The sequence below is a fragment of the Myotis nattereri genome (assembly GCF_964212035.1).
Source record: "Myotis nattereri genome assembly, chromosome: 3".
Classification (NCBI taxonomy): Eukaryota; Metazoa; Chordata; class Mammalia; order Chiroptera; family Vespertilionidae; genus Myotis; species Myotis nattereri.
The window spans coordinates 131114250-131132164 of record NC_138077.1 but is presented as its reverse complement, the minus strand read 5'-3'; the positions used below and the strand labels follow the sequence as shown (position 1 = coordinate 131132164).

The 17915-nt window shown below is 34.9% G+C and overlaps 1 protein-coding gene across 5 annotated transcripts in view; it reads left to right on the top strand.

Moving 5' to 3' along the window:
- Positions 1 to 1311: 1311 nt before the first annotated feature.
- Positions 1312 to 17915, top strand: part of MAK (male germ cell associated kinase) — a gene marked incomplete at both ends in the record, with an annotated part of 49643 nt that continues 33039 nt past the window's right edge. For 4 of the 5 annotated variants that reach the window (XM_081088087.1, XM_081088086.1, XM_081088085.1 and 1 more), the window contains 6 exons: positions 1312 to 1641; positions 3157 to 3211; positions 3825 to 3946; positions 7785 to 7864; positions 11429 to 11561; positions 16620 to 16791. In XM_081088087.1, the coding sequence (XP_080944213.1) occupies positions 1541 to 1641; positions 3157 to 3211; positions 3825 to 3946; positions 7785 to 7864; positions 11429 to 11561; positions 16620 to 16791 (663 nt within the window). The remainder of the gene's footprint in view (positions 1642 to 3156; positions 3212 to 3824; positions 3947 to 7784; positions 7865 to 11428; positions 11562 to 16619; positions 16792 to 17915) is intronic. The other variant, XM_081088088.1, reaches the window with a different exon arrangement.

Genomic DNA, 17915 nt, shown 5'->3' with positions numbered 1-17915 from the left:
TAGCCTAAGTGATTTCCCTTTTGGCTTTGAAAGGGTGGAAATCATGTATGAAGTAAAATAAATGATAAATTAATACATACTCCCTATTATTGAAAAGCCCCAAAGGGTTCTTCCAAAGTTTCCTGTGAACAAATACATTTCTGAATGTAGGAAATAACTAGTTTCACTGTACTTCTCTACACTTGTTCTTTCTCCAGAAAACCTGTCATTGGAAAACTTAGTTACTTTGAGAACGACATCACATCCTTATTGATCCTAAATTTATGCATGTAATAGACAAGCAATTTCAATGATTTGTCGTGATTTTGTAGAAATGAAACAGAGCTACAATGAAATTAATGAAGTACCAAATTATAAAAGGCATTTTATTTATTTTTATTTTTTCTAAAAGGCATTTTGAAACACTCTTATAATGGTGCCAAAATTCTGCAATAAGTATAAAGCCTTGTAAATAATAGAGATATTAAAAAGCAAAATAAGAATGAAAAATAGGTATGAACTAAGAAATAGTTTCTTCAAGTGTGAACTATGAGAGAGCAATGGAGGAAACTAATGTAATGAAGTCCACACTAAGGCTAGTGCTTTGTTTTTCTGTAATTATAGTAATGAAATTACAGTCTATCTAACCCTGTACCCTTCAAATATACGCAGGTCCACAATCCCTTATTTGTAGTTTTAAAATCCACAAAATTCTGAAAAATGAAAATTTAAAAATAAATTTGTGCAAACTCATTTGCAACAAAATATGACCTGAATAATGTGAGGCCATTCGTAGTCTTTATTTATTTTACTTAGTATACTTTTCATACATTTTCCTGTAGGTACGGTTAAGAGGCTAATGGGAGGCATTATATAACATATGGCATATGCAGCATATTACTTTTCTAAAACATGAAAATTCCTGGATTCCAAACAAATCTGGCCTAGGAGTTTCACGGAAGGGATTGTGGGTCAGATTAAATATGATGCAGGCATTGATTCAAATAATTGATATAGTATAGATGTCTGACTTTCTAAGGTCTGTTTTAGAATAATATAGATTATATTCAATAAAAAAGGAATCACACACATCATTTGGCCGATATTTATTGAACATTCATGGGATCGATAGCACCATACCATGTAAATGAAGCAATCACCAAATGAGTGTTATTCTGCTACATGTGAACGTCATTCTAAAAGGCACAAATGATTTGCTGACAGATATTTAACACATTGGTGTTTATATTATTTATAATCTTCCCCTGTGCTATAGGTTACCAGTAACTTTTTAAAGAGCTTCTTTAATGAAAATTGTTTTTCTTTTTATAGGGTGTTCATAAGAATGGATTCACTGTTTCCTTGCCACATTCCTTATTGCTGTAGCTCATGAACCTACATAATCTTGGGGAAGAGCCTATGTTTAATGATGACAAACCTGTTACCAGTATAGCAACAACAGTCTACCAGCAAAAACAAATAAAAATAAAGAAGCATTTAAATTTATTTTCAACAAAGAAGCCATTGCAATCAACAACTTCTGCTGCATTATTTTTCCAAGATGAACCGGTACACGACCATGCGACAGCTGGGGGATGGCACCTATGGGAGTGTACTGATGGGCAAGAGTAACGAATCTGGGGAGCTGGTGGCCATCAAAAGGTACCGTATAGGACCCTGCAAAGTTTACCTTTGAAACCCATCTTTCTTTTCCTTTGTGTGCTTGCGAACACGTCTTATATAGACCATCGTATATTTTAGTACATCTAGTATTTATTGAGTGCTGAACTAAGCAGTTTACAATAAGCTTTTCTTATGCAGTAGTTTCTACTTTATAGCTAAGGAATTTAAGGCACAGAGAGGTTATTAAGTAATCTCTCCAAGGTCATATAATCAGTGAGCTGCTGAGGGAGGATTTGAATCCAGGCAGTACAGTTCCACACCTATATTCTTGACTACCATGATGTGCTGCTAATTCTTTATGCTGCCTTTCCTTTATTTATTTCCGTATGCCTGTGTATTACACTCTTGTAGAGGCTCAGAATAATCCCTATGGGTTAGTTTAATAAATAAGGAAAACCCTAAGCTTCCCTGGAATCTTCTAGGACAGTGATGGCGAACCTTTTGAGCTCGGCGTGTCAGCATTTTGAAAAACCCTAACTTAACTCTGGTGCCGTGTCACATATAGAAATTTTTTGATATTTGCAACCATAGTAAAACAAAGATGTATATTTTTGATATTTATTTTATATATTTAAATGCCATTTAACAAAGAAAAATCAACCAAAAAAATGAGTTCGCGTGTCACCTCTGACATGCATGTCATAGGTTTGCCATCACTGTTCTAGGACATCTCAATAGGAGATTACAATACTACATGAAAACAGTAGGGCATATAGGGTTTTCATTTTTCCTTATCCAGCCTTGTAATTTCTACACCTGACGAAACATTTTTTAGAACATGAATCCTATTTTTTCTTGTCTCTCATTTTGTATGGTGACTAAAAATCCATTCATATAAATAATATAATCTCTATCTATGCTATATATATAGTGGAATTACCTTATTACCCTAAATTCACTTTTTATAGATTTATCGCTAATGGTAACCAACATTAGCATGGGAGAGGGGAAGTAAAAACAAAATTCAAGAAAACTATTTCTAAAGTTTGGTTACTTCTGAATTATTGTTGATTTAAATAAATCAGTTAACTTTATGGGCATCTTGTTTAAAGCTGAGGTAATGATATACAAGTTGTCAGACAAAATATCTTACTAAATTTGCTGCCAAAATGTGTCATTTCTTTCCCTACTCCATCTAATTATAGTATTTCATATTTATGTTTTAAGTTCTAGAAAGAGGAGGGGACTTTTGGAAGGAGCCCTTCTGGAGAAGCACAATAAAACTGAGTAGGGAAATGTAAGAATTCATCCAGAAAGGAAGATTAATTCTTTCACCTTTGTGTTAAAGCAGAATTTCAGATATGACATAGTTGTGAACTTATACCAAATAGCCTTGAGATATATAGAAAGGAGGTGATTTGTTTTTAAGGAGGTGGGAAGAGAGATAACATAGCTTGCCCAAAGTGAACTAATAACAGTAAGAAAGCCAATGGTGTAATTTGTGTTTTCAAGTTCTTAGTCCCCGTACACTAAACTAACTTTTTTAAATTTCAGGATGAAGAGAAAGTTCTATTCTTGGGATGAATGTATGAACTTGAGAGAAGTTAAGGTAAAATCCTAGAGGTGAAAAGAACAGGAGAAGGCCTTAGCTCTACCACACACCTCTCTCATTTCTGTTTCAAAAAGTGGCTAAGGAGACTATTCTTCTCTTTGTAGAAAGCAGTACAACAATAATTATATTTCTTACTTTATCTTTCTAAAATAATTTTTCATTTCTCATCAGAATGTCAGTTGAGAACAGAAAATAACTGTAACCATATATTTGAAAGTACACTCTCACTTGTAAAAGAGCATTTTAACTTTTTAATTCACTATATACCATTTCTTTATATTTTATGCTGTATGACTTCTGTAAATTTTTTGGAGACTTTTGCATGGGATTTTAGATAGTTAAATCAGAACAAAGGTAAACCTAGTTAATAGACTGAGAAAAAAGTGACATATTGTTGACTTGGTTTATTTTCACACTTACATTCATTGCTTAAAACAATTTACTGCTTACTTTAAGTAGGTGTTCTAAGATGTTTTTAGATGTAAATATTGTAGATGTTAAAACTTAACTCATTAATGAATTGATCATTATCATACCTAGCATTGATGAGATTTTGCCAACTTCTATAACTTTGCTATAAGAATGTTATTGCTTATTTGCTGTGTTGTAGTCTCTGAAGAAACTTAATCATGCCAACGTGATTAAACTAAAAGAAGTTATCAGAGAAAATGACCATCTTTATTTTATATTTGAATATATGAAAGAAAACCTCTATCAATTAATGAAAGACAGGTATGTCTGTATTTTATGAAAATTATATTTCCCCCATTATCTCCTCCATAAATTTCAGATCCCTTCAATATGTCACATTTTAAAATGTACAGATTTATCTCTCCAAAAGGTGGATTTAAATTAATTGTTATCATCATCAAAGGATAATATCTAACATTGAAGAACTAGCTATGACATAGCCACCATTTTTTCTGCTGTAATCTCTTAAAAGTCAAAATTAATGTTTCATAAAAACACACATACTATCTATCTATACTTTTTGAAACAAAAATCTATTTATAATTTACTACTCAGTAGTAAAACTGGTCTTGGGCAAAATTGAGAAAATTATCTTCATTGCTCTCCCAAGTATCTTGTGAAAGGTTAATGAAAGGATGGAGGGAGGAATGGGTAGCTTTCTATAAAGGATTTAATAAATTCATTAATTAGAATGCTTAAGTGAATGATAAAATTTAATGTTGCCCATCCCAAGGAAATTCTCATTTTAATTTTTAAGCCTATGAACAGAATCTAAAGAGGGAAAGCTTCGGTCATCTGCCATGAGCTTGGGAGGATAATATTTTTTTTTTAATATATTTTTATTGACTTCAGAGAGGGAGGGAGAGGGAGACAGAGAGGTGAAATATCAATGAGGAGAGAGAATCATTGATTGGCTGCCTTGTTTGCCCGCCCCCCACCCCTGGGGATTGGACCCACAACCTGCAACCTGGGCATGTGCCCTGACCATAGAATCGAACTGTGACCTCCTGGTTCACAGGTTGACGCTCAACCATAGAGCCACAAAGGCAGGGTGGGGAGGATAATATTTTGGAGGTAGCTGAAAGTCACATCTGGGAGATTAATGTCCAAAATTTTGCCTGCTTTTAAAGCCAGAGTTGAACAAACGATCTTCAAATACTTTAGAAATAAATTTCCCGGTAGAATGATGTTGATTTCTTTTCAGTATTTCTTTCATACACACATATACTCAAGGCCTCAGGATGATGAGGGAATTTTTCTTTAATCATATTTTTCCGTCTTTCAAAAAAAAATACTGATTGAATGCCTATGATTTTCCAGGCTGATATCATCATAATATTAATAGCAGTTAAAGTAAAAGTAAAGATTTCTACCTCCCAAATCAGTATTTATTTTCTAGAGTTCTTTCTAGCCCTTCTATACAAGCATGCATGATTTTTGCATATTGTGATTTTAGTGGTGATACTATTTTATTTGATTCATTCACTTAACAGGCATTTTTATTTTATTTTATTTTTTTTTAAATATATTTTATTGATTTTTCACAGAGAGGAAGGGAGAGAGATAGAAATTTAGAAACATTGATGAGAGAGAAACATCGATCAGCCGCCTCCCGCACATCCCCCACTGGGGATGTGCCCGCAACCCAGGTACATGCCCTTGACCGGAATCGAACCTGGGACCCCTCAGTCCGCAGGCCGATGCTCTATCCACTGAGCCAAACCGGTTTCGACTTAACAGGCATTTTTTAATGCTGATATATAATCTTCATAATTACCATGATATGTTCTGTTAAATGACTATACAAAGCTTTATTTAGTTCTAAACTATTTTAAAAGAAATAACTATCAATGGTAGAATAGGTTGGTAATTATAGTGCATAATATTGATAGAATTATTTTGTAGCCATTAAAAGTAATAATTATATAAGATTATGAAAATGCTTATAAGTAGATAAAAAACAGAAATCAAAATTGTATCTATGTAACATTGACACAATATAAAAGTTATACATGCAAATGGATTAGAATATGGAAAAATCAAAATAGTTTCTTAATTAGGTGGTGAGGTTACGGGTAATCTTAACTTTTTGGCTTTTAATTATGCTGTTTAAAATATATGAAATGATAAACATATGCATGATATATTGAGATGTACTTCTTGAAGAAAAAATTAAGTACATATAAATATATGTCCGTGGAAGTGGTTAATGTAATAGCAAGTGAACACTAAAAAGAATCAACTTTGGAATTTCATTATTCAATTCTGCTTTTCTAAATTAAGTGGAAATAAAAGTGACATATAGAAAATTATTCACTGTCAAAGGTACAAGTGTAGTATATCGTAGAGGGCTGTTTGAGGTTAAGTGGTAATTTTACACTTCGTTTTTGGTAGCTTAACTTCCTGAAACATTGTTTTGAGGATCCAGATTAAAAGCCTTTTTTGTTCAAGTAAACATTTCCATTTCAATTGGAGACCAATATACATTAACCTTTGTTCTGATACTATAAACCAGTGATGGCAAACCTATGACACGCGTGTCAGAGGTGACACACAAACTCATTTTTTTGGTTGATTTTTCTTTGTTAAATGGCATTTAAATATATAAAATAAATATCAAAAATATAAGTCTTTGTTTTACTATGGTTGCAAATATCAAAAAATTTCTATATGTGACACGGCACCAGAGTTAAGTTAAGGTTTTTCAAAATGCTGACACGCCGAGCTCAAAAGGTTCGCCATCACTGCTATAAACTGTACCTTCAGCATATAGCATTCTTTTTGCAAAATAAAAATATTGGGAAGGATAAAAATATTTTGTTTCTTTTAAAAGGTATAGTTTATAAAAGTGAGTTTTAAAAATATTTCAATACTATATGATCAATAGCATTTTTACTGGTAGGCCCTGGCTGGGTAGCTCAGTTGGTTAGAGCATCATCCCATTATGCCAAGGTTATGGTTTCCTTCCCTAGTCAGGGTGTCTCTCTCTCTCTCTCTCTCTCTCTCTCTCTCTCTCTCTCTAGACAAAATTAATCAACAAATAAAAATTTTTTAAATACTATTTTCAAATTTGATCAGTGTTTATCTTTATTGTTTGCTTCTAGCCCATTTGGTGGGACATTTTGAAATATTATATAAACATATAATACAGTTAATAATATAACTTAAAAAAATAGGCATTTTCCCATATGTTGAGAATGCTCAAATAAACATTCTAAATTAATCCAGTCAATCATGCTGAAATAAAGATGTTAGAAAATGTTGAAATTATAATAAAGTTGAAAAACTTTAAAATGATTATTTCCAAAATATGGCATGGCTTCAGGGTCAAAGAAGAATTAATTCAGCATCAAAGAATTAATGTTGGTCACATTAATTTGTGGTATACTATTGATTAATATTTGCCAGCCTTAATTTAGCTTTTATTTGGATCTTTCTTTGGGCCTTGTGTAAATACCTTATAAAACTGCACTGTCCAATGCAGTAGCTACTAGTCACATATGGCCATTTTGAAGTGTGGCTAGTCTGGATTGAGCTATACTAGTAAATGTAAAATAAATTACACATCAGATTTTAAAAACTTAGAACAAAAGATAGAATGTAAATTCATTAGTAATTTCTTTATATTGATTGCATATTAAAGTAATATTTTGTAAATACTGGGTTAAGTAAACCATTGTTAAGCATATAAGTGGTTCTCATTTGTGGCTCATTATATTTTTATTGGACAGTACCAATGCACACTGTACAACTGAAGCAGTTCTGTCCTTAAACCTCAAAGCCTACATACATGGTATAGATTTGCATACTTGGCTTATCTGATAGTTATTACTTTTCCAATTTACTTTGCTCCTCTTGAACCAGTTTAGAATTTAGCTATAGAATTTAGCTATTTGAGTTCTTACCACCCAGTGAAACAAAAACAATTCTAATTTTCATTTTGAAATTTATGATCTTTAGCACTATGAAACTGTACAGCATACCGTTAGCCAGTATTATGAGGCCACAGGGGCTTCAAGGGAGGAGGAACCCTCTTATTGCTTTTGGTTGGTTGGTTAGCAGCATTAAATGACTGTTTGTTTGTTTCATCTCTTCACAGAAACAAGTTGTTCCCTGAGTCAGTCATCAGAAATATTATGTATCAAATATTACAAGGGCTGGCATTTATCCATAAACATGGTAGGTTTCTTTTAAGTTTCGCTTCCTGCCTCTTTGGATTATTGTCAAGGTTATGCACAGGAATTGTATATAACTGTTAAATACTGTTATATTTGGATAACTGCAAATTTGGAGTATAAGCCTATACATACTGATATTTTGTTTAAGTAATTTAGAATTTTTATTCTATATAAAATAAAATTTATATAATCTATAATTATCTTCCTTTATAGTAGAATTTTTTAGCAATTTGATCATCATCAGCCTTTAGTCTGTCATCATAAACCGGTCCTGCAATCTTATTCCCCCTAATTTCACCACAGAAATTAAAAAAAATTATATATATGGCCGAAGCCGGTTTGGCTCAGTGGATAGAGCGTCGGCCTGCGGACTGAAAGGTCCCGGGTTCGATTCCGGTCAAGGGCATGTACCTTGGTTGCGGGCACATCCCCAGTGGGGGATGTGCAGGAGGCAGCTGATCGATGTTTCTCTTTCATCGATGTTTCTAACTCTCTATCTCTCTCCCTTCCTGTCTGTAAAAAAATCAATAAAATATATTTTTTTAAAAAAATTATATATATATATATATATATATATATATATATATATATATGGCCCCACTTTTGGAAAAGATGGGATGCTTCCCATCTACCAAGGCCAATTATTAATATTTAAGTAGTTTAAATAACCCGTGCTATGATATTTTATAGTTTCCCTTGGTATTTACATTTAGTTGTGTCTATTTTTTTTTTTCATTTCATTAACAAAGGTTTATTTTTATATGAACCTGGCTCTATGCCAGACACAGAGGACAGGAGGGCACAGATAGGCACGGCCCTTACACTCACGCTCAGGGATAGCCACCTCATCTTCCATCCTCACCTCAGTAGTTGTCTCTGTTATTTGAGTGAAATTAGAGCAAGTGATCTTATTTTTATGAATTTCTAATTTATATAATCTTAGTTTACATACTTTTTTGCATATCTATCAAACTAGAACAATTACTCCAAAAAAGTTAGTATGGTATTATTATAAAAAATCAGCGAACATTTGTTTAGAATCGCTAGATGTGTGGATATTAAATTAGAAAAGTTTTTGCTGTACCATTGCTGCATTCTGAACATAAGCATTCAAAAAATACCATCATTAGTCTCCTTTCATGTTTCATCCCATATTTTATATTTTCCTTTAACTGTTACAGGAAATAATTTATTTTCAAAAAATGCCATGGGGAATTCCAAGGAAGCATTGTAAGAATATTCCTGAATCCCCAGTTGTTTGTCTATAAACTTAAGGTTTTTAAAAGTCTAAAACCCATGCTAATATACTACAAACCATTGGTAAAAGTCAGTTGTTTGTTAATTACATGGAAATAAACTGCGTATGCTATTGTAATTTTTCATGATAGATTCCTGATCTTCAACCCCAAATATAGAGCTGGGTGAATATGTCATGCCACTGAAACTGCTCAGCATGTTAACTCTTGCTATCCGCCTGAGTTACTTTATGCTACTGAAGCAAGTGTGATATGGAAAATCAAAAGCCTCATGGATTGTTTGACTTTTGGAAAGAGTTTTCTGTTTTTTACAATAAAATACAGGCTAGTAAAACAATTGTTTTAGTTTCCCTGGATATATATAAACCATCAGCAACTTCAGAAGACAAGGGATTGAAGGAAGTTCGCTTGGGATTTAAAAATTTCTGCTGAAAGTAAAAACAGGAATAATCTAGAGTTAGCTATATAATTGACTACACAGTGATTTGGGAAACCGGACTCTAAAAATAATAGAGCTCTTGCCCGGCCGGTGTAGCTCAGTGGTTGAGCGTTGACCTATGAACCAAGAGATCACAGTTCAATTTCTGGTCAGGGCACATGCCCTGGCTGTGGGCTCAGTCCCCAGTGGGGGACATGCAGGAGGCAGCCAATCAATGATTCTCTCTCATCCTTGATGTTTCTATCTCTCCCTCTTCCTTTCTCTCTGAAAACAATAAAAATATATATTTTTTAAAAGAATAATAGAACTTTTAACAAAACTTTATTTCACTATAGTTGATAAGCATCCCAGCTGCAATATTTTGAGAAAATACTTTTTAAATAGGACCAAGTTTCCAATATATTTATATTAATGAAGATGGGGAAAATGTGAACTGTACAAATATATAATTGGTTTTATTATAAGATTTTATGGATTAATGTCACTATACCATCACATGTGTTCCCATTCCTGTCTTCATATTATAAAAGTGCAATATATTTCTCTTGGAAGTTAGTGAAATGGATCGTAATAGCTATTTTGAGTATGAAGTACCAGGTAAGCTGAGTTTAAAACTGTTGTGGATTTCACAAATGTAGAACCCACACTGGCTTTGACGGAATTAAGAGAGTTTAGGCTCAGTCTCCCTGGCCCAAAGCTACATGGAAACCCTCTCATGATGATCACTACAATCAATGACCATGTTGCAAGGACATTAGAACACATTTGTGTACAAGCAGTGTGCTTTAGATCTCCCATAGAAATTTGCAAAGAGGGCTTTCATGTTTTTCTTCTTCCTGGGCTTCCTGCCTCATTTTTATTGGGCTACCTTTTATCTTCCATAGCTAACCATTTATTTTATATATTAGAGACCCAGTGCATGAAAATCGTGCACTCCAGGGAGGGGGGGTCCCTCAGCCCGGCCTGCGCCCTCTTGCAGTCCAAGAGCCCTCAGGGGATATCTGACTGGCAATAGGACATCCTTAGCATTGCCGCGGAGGCAGGAGAGGCTCCTGCCACCGCTGCTGAGCTTGCCAGCCAGCCGTGAGCCAGGCATCTGGCTGAGCGGTGCTCCCCCTGTGGGAGCGCACTGACCACCAGGGGGCAGCTCCTGCCTTGAGCATCTGCCCCCTGGTGGTCAGTGCATGTTATAGTGACCGGTCGTTTGGCCGTTCAGTCAGTTTGCATATTAGCCTTTTATTATATAGGATTGTTTGGTAAATAAGCATTTTAATTATCATGTTTTTCAATAAAGCAGCTGCCAGGAAAGAAATGAGCTATTAAATAAAATATTTTTTTTAATTAAGAAATTGGTTAAAATGTGTGGAGTTCCATTTTTGTTTAATAGACTTTTCCAGTAAGTGATTATATTCAAGGATTTTCATGTTAAATGTGATAGACCAGTAGTAAGAGCAGCTGTATCAACTGAAGCCTGATTACACGGCCCTCCTCAAGCTTTAATTGGGCTGCTTCTCTCTGGGCCTCAATCCCCTCATCTGTTACAAACAGTGATCATAAACCACCTTAAGTTTGTTTTGCAAATTAATGGAGATTATCATAATGTGGCAGTATCTAGCCAGTGCCTGAATTTACTGGATTCACAAATAGAAATGCATGCTATTTTTAATGACCTTACAATATACTGTTTGTACTTTCTTGCCAAATTATTTTGAAAGCAGAGTCTCTACCTCCCATCACTTTTTAGATAATAAACATGGTTGTTCCCCACCTCCCCCAAGTTCACATTCCTAGTTATAACAGAGAGGCTCAGTTCTATTTGTTTATAAGTCAAATACATTTAAATATGATAACTTATTATTGTTGTTATCAGGTTTTTTTCATAGGGATATGAAACCAGAAAACTTGCTTTGTATGGGTCCAGAACTTGTGAAAATTGCTGATTTTGGACTTGCAAGAGAATTAAGATCCCAGCCACCATACACTGATTATGTATCTACCCGATGGTGAGTAGTTTTATGCAACTCTCCAGAGGCAAATGTCTGTGTTGAAGTTTTCCTCCAGTGGATTGTGACAAATCATTTGGAGGTTTCATATCCAGTATTTAAAACAAAGTAAAGAAGTGACTTTGTATTCTTTGGAGAAAAAGGATTGGTTCAGACTATACTAAATTATGACAGAGAAGGAAAAAGGATTTAATTCATTCATTCAGCAAATATTTATTGAACATCTACTATGTGCCAGATACTATCTTAGGCACTAGAAACACAGAAGTGAACTAAACAGAAAAAAAAAAAACCCCTGCCTCATACACATATAAGTTACAATACAAATACCAACAGAAAGACATAACACGTGTTCATCAAAACACATGTAATAGTCCCAAACTTCAAACTATTCATATCACCAGGGGCATGATATATTCACCCAGTGAAATGCTTTACAGCCATGAAAGTGAAAGGTCTATAACTACATGCAACAATATGGACGAATCTTCCAGATATAATTTGAGAGCAAGAGACCATACTGTATGGCCCATTTATATAAAGTGTAAAAATAAAGAAAACGGATCTATGTTGTTAAATAAGTCAGGATTGCAGTTACATGCAGAGGTGGGGAGGGTAGTAGTGACTGGAAGGGTGCAGGAGAGGGGCCTTCTGGGATGCCGAAAATACTCAGTTTCTTGATCTGGGTTCTGGGACCATGGGTGTTTTGTTTGTGAAAAGTCATCAAGCTGTGCTCTTATGATATGTACATTTTTCTGTATGTACGTTATACTCCAGTAAGGATAAGAATATTTGTATATCAAATGGAGAAAAGTAAAATATGGAAAGGGACAGGGAGTTGGGGGAGATACGGGAGAAAGAGAATGCTGCTATTGTAAATAGAGGGTCTCACTGAGAAGAGCCTGGGAAGACATGCCTGGGAAGCAGGAGCTTTTCTGGGAGAGAAAATGCAGAGGGTAAAGGCCTTGATACCGGAGAGCCATGTGTGGATTCTGTAGAGCACAGAATGAATAAGGAGGAAATGAGGTCAGAGTGTGTGGGGATGGCAGATCTCATAGGTCAATGAAAGAACTGTAATGGCTTTTTAATCTGAGTGACTGGGGAGCCCTTGCAGGATTTTGAGAAGAGGTTAGACATGATCTGACATGTTTTAAAGTATCACTCTAGCTGTTGTATTGAAAATAGATTTTAGCCCTAGCTGGTTTGGCTCAGTGGATAGAGCCTCGGCCTGAGGACTGAAAGGTCCTAGGTTCAATTCCAGTCAAGGGCACATACTTTGGTTGCAGGCTCCCTGCCCTAGGGCCACGTGCAGAAGGCAACCAATCAATGTGTCTCTCTTACATTGATGTTTCTCTCTCTCTCTCCCTTCCTCTCTCTCTCCCTCTCTCTCTCCCTTTCCCTCCCTCCCTCCCTCCCTCTCCCTTCCACGTTCTCTAAAAACCAATGGAAAAATACCCTCAGTTGAGGATTAAATAATAATAATAATAACAATAATAAAGAAAATAGATTTTAGAGGAGCAAGGACAGAAGCAGGGAGACTGTTCTAATAATTTGAGAAGGAAATGATAGTGTCTTGGATCTGGTGGCTATGGAGGTATTGAGAGGTATAGGATGCTGGGTATGTTTTTAAAGTAGAGCAAACATGAGTTCCTGATAAATCAGATGTGGGGCTATAATATAAGGCAGTCAAGACTCCAAGTTTTTCCTCTGAACAACTGGAATGATGGAGTCAGCACTAATTGAGATAGGGAATGCTAGAGAACGGTGAGGGAGGTGGAGGAAGCACAGTTCAGTTTTGGGTTGAGCGAATGTATATGAGACAGACGGGGAGATGTCAAAGTAGACAGCTGGATCTATGATCAGTAGTTTAGGAGAGAGAGCTGGGCTGAAGATGTAAAATTAGAAGACCTCAATGTTAAAAAGCACAAGATTGAATGAAGTCACTAAGGGAAAAAATGTAGTTAGAGAAAAGAAGAAGTCAGAAGACTGAGCTAGATAGAGTAACCATTTGCCCCTGTTTGCCCAGGACAGTCTCAGCCAATGCCTGTTTCCCTTTTCTCTTTATTAAATGTATTGGGGTAACATTGGTTAATAAGATTATGTAGGTTTCAGATGTACATTTCTGTGGTACATTATCTTCATATTGCATTGTATGCCCACCACCCATAGTCAAATCTTCCATTACCATATATTTGTCCCTCTTTACCCTTTACTACTCTCCCACCCGCTTCCCTCTGGTAACCACCATACTATTGTCTGTGGCTATGAGGTTTCGTTTGTTTTTCTTGTTTCTTCATTTGTTGCTTTCAGTTTTCTATCCCTCATGTGAGTGAAATTATATGGTTCTTAACTTTTCCTCTCACTTATTTTGCTTAGCATGGTACTCTCAAGATTCATCCATGTTATCACAAATGGCAGTATTTCATCTTTTTTAGGGCTAAGTATTCCACTGTATATATCACATCTTCTTTACCCAGTCATTTAGCAAAGAACAGTTAAGTTGTTCCCATGTTTTGGCTATTGTGAATAATGTTGCAATGAACATAGGGATGCATATGTCTTTGTGAATAAATGTTTTTCAAATTTTTCAGGTAGATACAGAAAAGAGGGGTTGCTGGGTCATGTGGTAACTCTATTCTAAGCTCTATTTTGAGGAACTTTCTTTCATACTGTTTTCCATAGTGGCTGTACCAGCTTACATCCCCACCAGCAGTGAATGAGGGTTCTTTTTTTTCCACAACCTCTTCACACTTGTTATTACTTGTTTTGTTGATAATAACCATTCTAATAGGTGCAAGGCTGTATCTCATTGTAGTTTTGATTTGCATTTCCCTAATTGCTAGTGAAGTTGAGCATTTTTTCATATATCTGTTGGCCATTTGTATGTTTTCTTGACAGAAGTGTCTGCTCAGGTCCTATGCCCATTTGTATTTTATTACTTAAATATATTTGTATTGATTTTAGAGAGGGAGAGAGAGATAGAAATATCAATGATGAGAGAGAATCATTGATCAGCTGCCTCCTGCATGCTCCCACTGGGGACTGAGCCTGCAACTCAGGCATGTGCCCTGACTGGGAATCAAACCATGAGTTCCTGGTTCATAGGTTGATGCTCAATTACTGAGCCATACCAGCTGGGCTGCCCATTTTTAAATTTGCTTGTTTCTTTGTTTAGTATTGAGTTGTATGAGTCCTCCATATATTTTGGATATTATCCCCTTGTCAGAGCTGTTGTTTGCAAATATCTTCTCCCATTCGGTTGGTTGCCTTTTTATTTTGTTGTCAGTTTCTTTTGCGGTGTAGAGCTTTTTAGTTTGATATAGTCCCATTCATTTATTTTTTCCTTTAATTCCCTTGCCTTTGGGGTCAAATTCTTTATATAGAAAACCCTAAAGACTCCAGCAAAAAAACTATTAGTAATAATAAATAAACACAGTAAAGTTGCAGGATACAAAAATCAACGTACAAAAATCCACTACATTCCTATATACTAATAATGGAATTTCAGGAAAAGAAATTTCTAAAAATTCCTTTTGCAACTACAACAAAAAGAATAAAATACCTTAGGAATAAACGTAAGGGATGTGAAGGACTTATATACTGAAAACTACAAAGCATTATTGAAATAAATTTTTAAAAGACACAATGAAATGGAAAGATATTTTGTGTTCATGGATTGAAAGAATCAATATAAAATGTTCATATTACCCAAAGCAATATGCAAATTAAATGCAATCCCTATCAAAATCCCAATGACATTTTTTCAAAGAAATAGAACAAAAAATTGCCAGACTTGTATAGAACCACCAAAGACCCTGAATAGCCAAAGTAATCTTGAGGGGAAAAAAGAACAAAGCTGGAGGTATCACACTTCCTGACTTCAAGTTAGACTACAGAGCAGTGATAAAGCAGCAACAATAATCAAAACAGCTGATGAATGTCTAAACAAAACGTGATATGTCCATACAATTGACTATTACTAAGCGTTTATTTATATGTTAACTTAGTAGAATACAGTCCTCATTAACTTTTTTTAAATTGAATTTGTTAGGGTGACACTGGTTTCAGGTGCACAGTTCTACAACACATCATCTGTACGCTGTATTACGTGATCACCAATCCAAATTATTATTCAGTATTTAAAAGGAAAAAGTACTGATACATGCTACAATATGGATGAACCCTGAAAACATGTTAAGTGAAAGAAGCCAGTCACAAAGGACTAGAGAGTATATAGTTCTATTAATATGAAAACAATTGATTGTTCCTGATGATACACAAATCTGTGCATATATTTAAAGCCATTGAATCACACACTTTTAAACAGATGGGTTGTATATTCTATGAATTGTAGCTCAGTAAAGCTGTCAAAGATACTCTGAATGGAAGCAAAGGGCAATACTGCAAAACATTTGGTCTGAAATATTTACACATTTCAATGCTGAAAAAAGAGTTAGAATTGAGACTATCCTCCACCAGGAACTTTTGCTCTTATAGCTAGAGTATTTTTATCAATTAAAAATATTGTCAATTGAGGAAATTGAGTCAGCTGAGGGAATCAGGACTTCCAAACTGATAAGCAAAAAAAAAAAAGAAAAAGAAAAAAGAAAAGAAAAGAAAAAAACCCACTATTCAGGAATAATCTTGTTAATCTTTTGTTTTTTTATTCTTCCTCAGGTTATATCATGGATATAATGCTTTGTAAAATTATGCAACTGTAGCCATTCAGAATATATCTGTTCCCATTCAGAGTTCCCAGCCCTTTTTCTTAATATATCACAGACTGCATTTCCATATTTATTCATTTGAGTTCCTGTTGTAGACTATTCGGATAAATTCATGTATATCAGTCTCCAGCCCTACTGCCTTTTGTGGCCTGGGAAAACGTGTGATGTCCAATTTAACCCCAGCACACTGTGCAAGTGCCTGATGCACAGAAGCACTTAATACCTGTTCTGTGACTGAAAAGCTTGACCAAACAGAGTAGAATCCTCCTGCCACTCCATCTTTGAAACCACAATCAAAATAGTCCGTTTCATTTTGTTTCTATTTTCACAGGTACCGTGCTCCTGAAGTTTTATTAAGATCTTCAGTTTATAGCTCTCCCATTGATGTGTGGGCTGTTGGGAGTATAATGGCTGAACTATATACATTAAGACCACTTTTCCCAGGGACAAGTGAGGTTGATGAAATCTTTAAAATTTGCCAAGTTTTAGGGACTCCAAAAAAAGTAAGTACTCTTCTCTTTAAGTTGTTATAACTTTTGATTATAACTTTTGCCTAGCTATCTGATATTTTCAAGTAGGCTTAGGATTTAACGGTTAATTTTCTTATAATTCTTAATTTTTCTTAAATTGGGGTGGAATGAGGACTATGAAAAGCAAGAATCCCACCAGACTGAAGAAAAAAGGTGCTTGCATTTGTTTAAGAACCAAAGGGAAAATGCCCTAAGTAGAATTCTGTATATTTAACTTTGGGTTGATGATCAACTGACAATTACATAGACGTCCTTGCTTAGAAACCTTCCTACTTGCTCTGTGAATGCCCATTATCCCAGGTGTCCTGGATCTTATTTTCTCTTAACCTTTTCTTGTTTCCTTTTATACACCTCTGCCATGGACATTTGATCTCTTGAACTCAATACTTTTTTTAAAATGTATTTTTATTGATTTTTTTGAGAGAGAGGGAGTGGGATAGAGAGAAACATTGATGAGAGAGAAACATCATGACTGGCTGCCTCCTGCACGCCCCCTACTGGGGATGTAGCCTGCAACCTGGGCATGTGCCCTGATTGAGAATCGACCAGTGATCCCTTGGTTCCTGGTTGATGCTCAACTGCTAAGTCACACTGGCTGGGCTGAACTGAATACTATTCAATTAAATTATTTCCTTCAGCTAGATCTTACTTTCTGGGATATACTTAGTAAGTTTAACTACATATAATTATAGCCTAATTAAATTAGTGTGTGCCTTATGGTTAACAGTAGCTATTAAAACTTTTTAAGATAATTGCTATTTCCCAGGGATGTGCAATTTTCAACATTGGATGCAATGTATAACATATAATGAGGATCTTTGTCATAATCAGGCACCTTGTAAAGCAGGTGTCCTTAGTTTGTTTAAAGTCACTGGGATGTCATCATCATCATGATCGCCCAAATACTAGATAAGAGTTTAATATTTTGAAATTTATAAAAGTGCCTTCTCATTTTTCCCCAACTCTCAGTTCAATGTTTTTAATATACTGTTTGTAGCACTGAATTGTATATATGGCCTGGTATTTCATTCTCACATTATATGAATCAACATTGAAATTTTCACATGTGATTTGTGTATTATTACTATGTTTTTAAA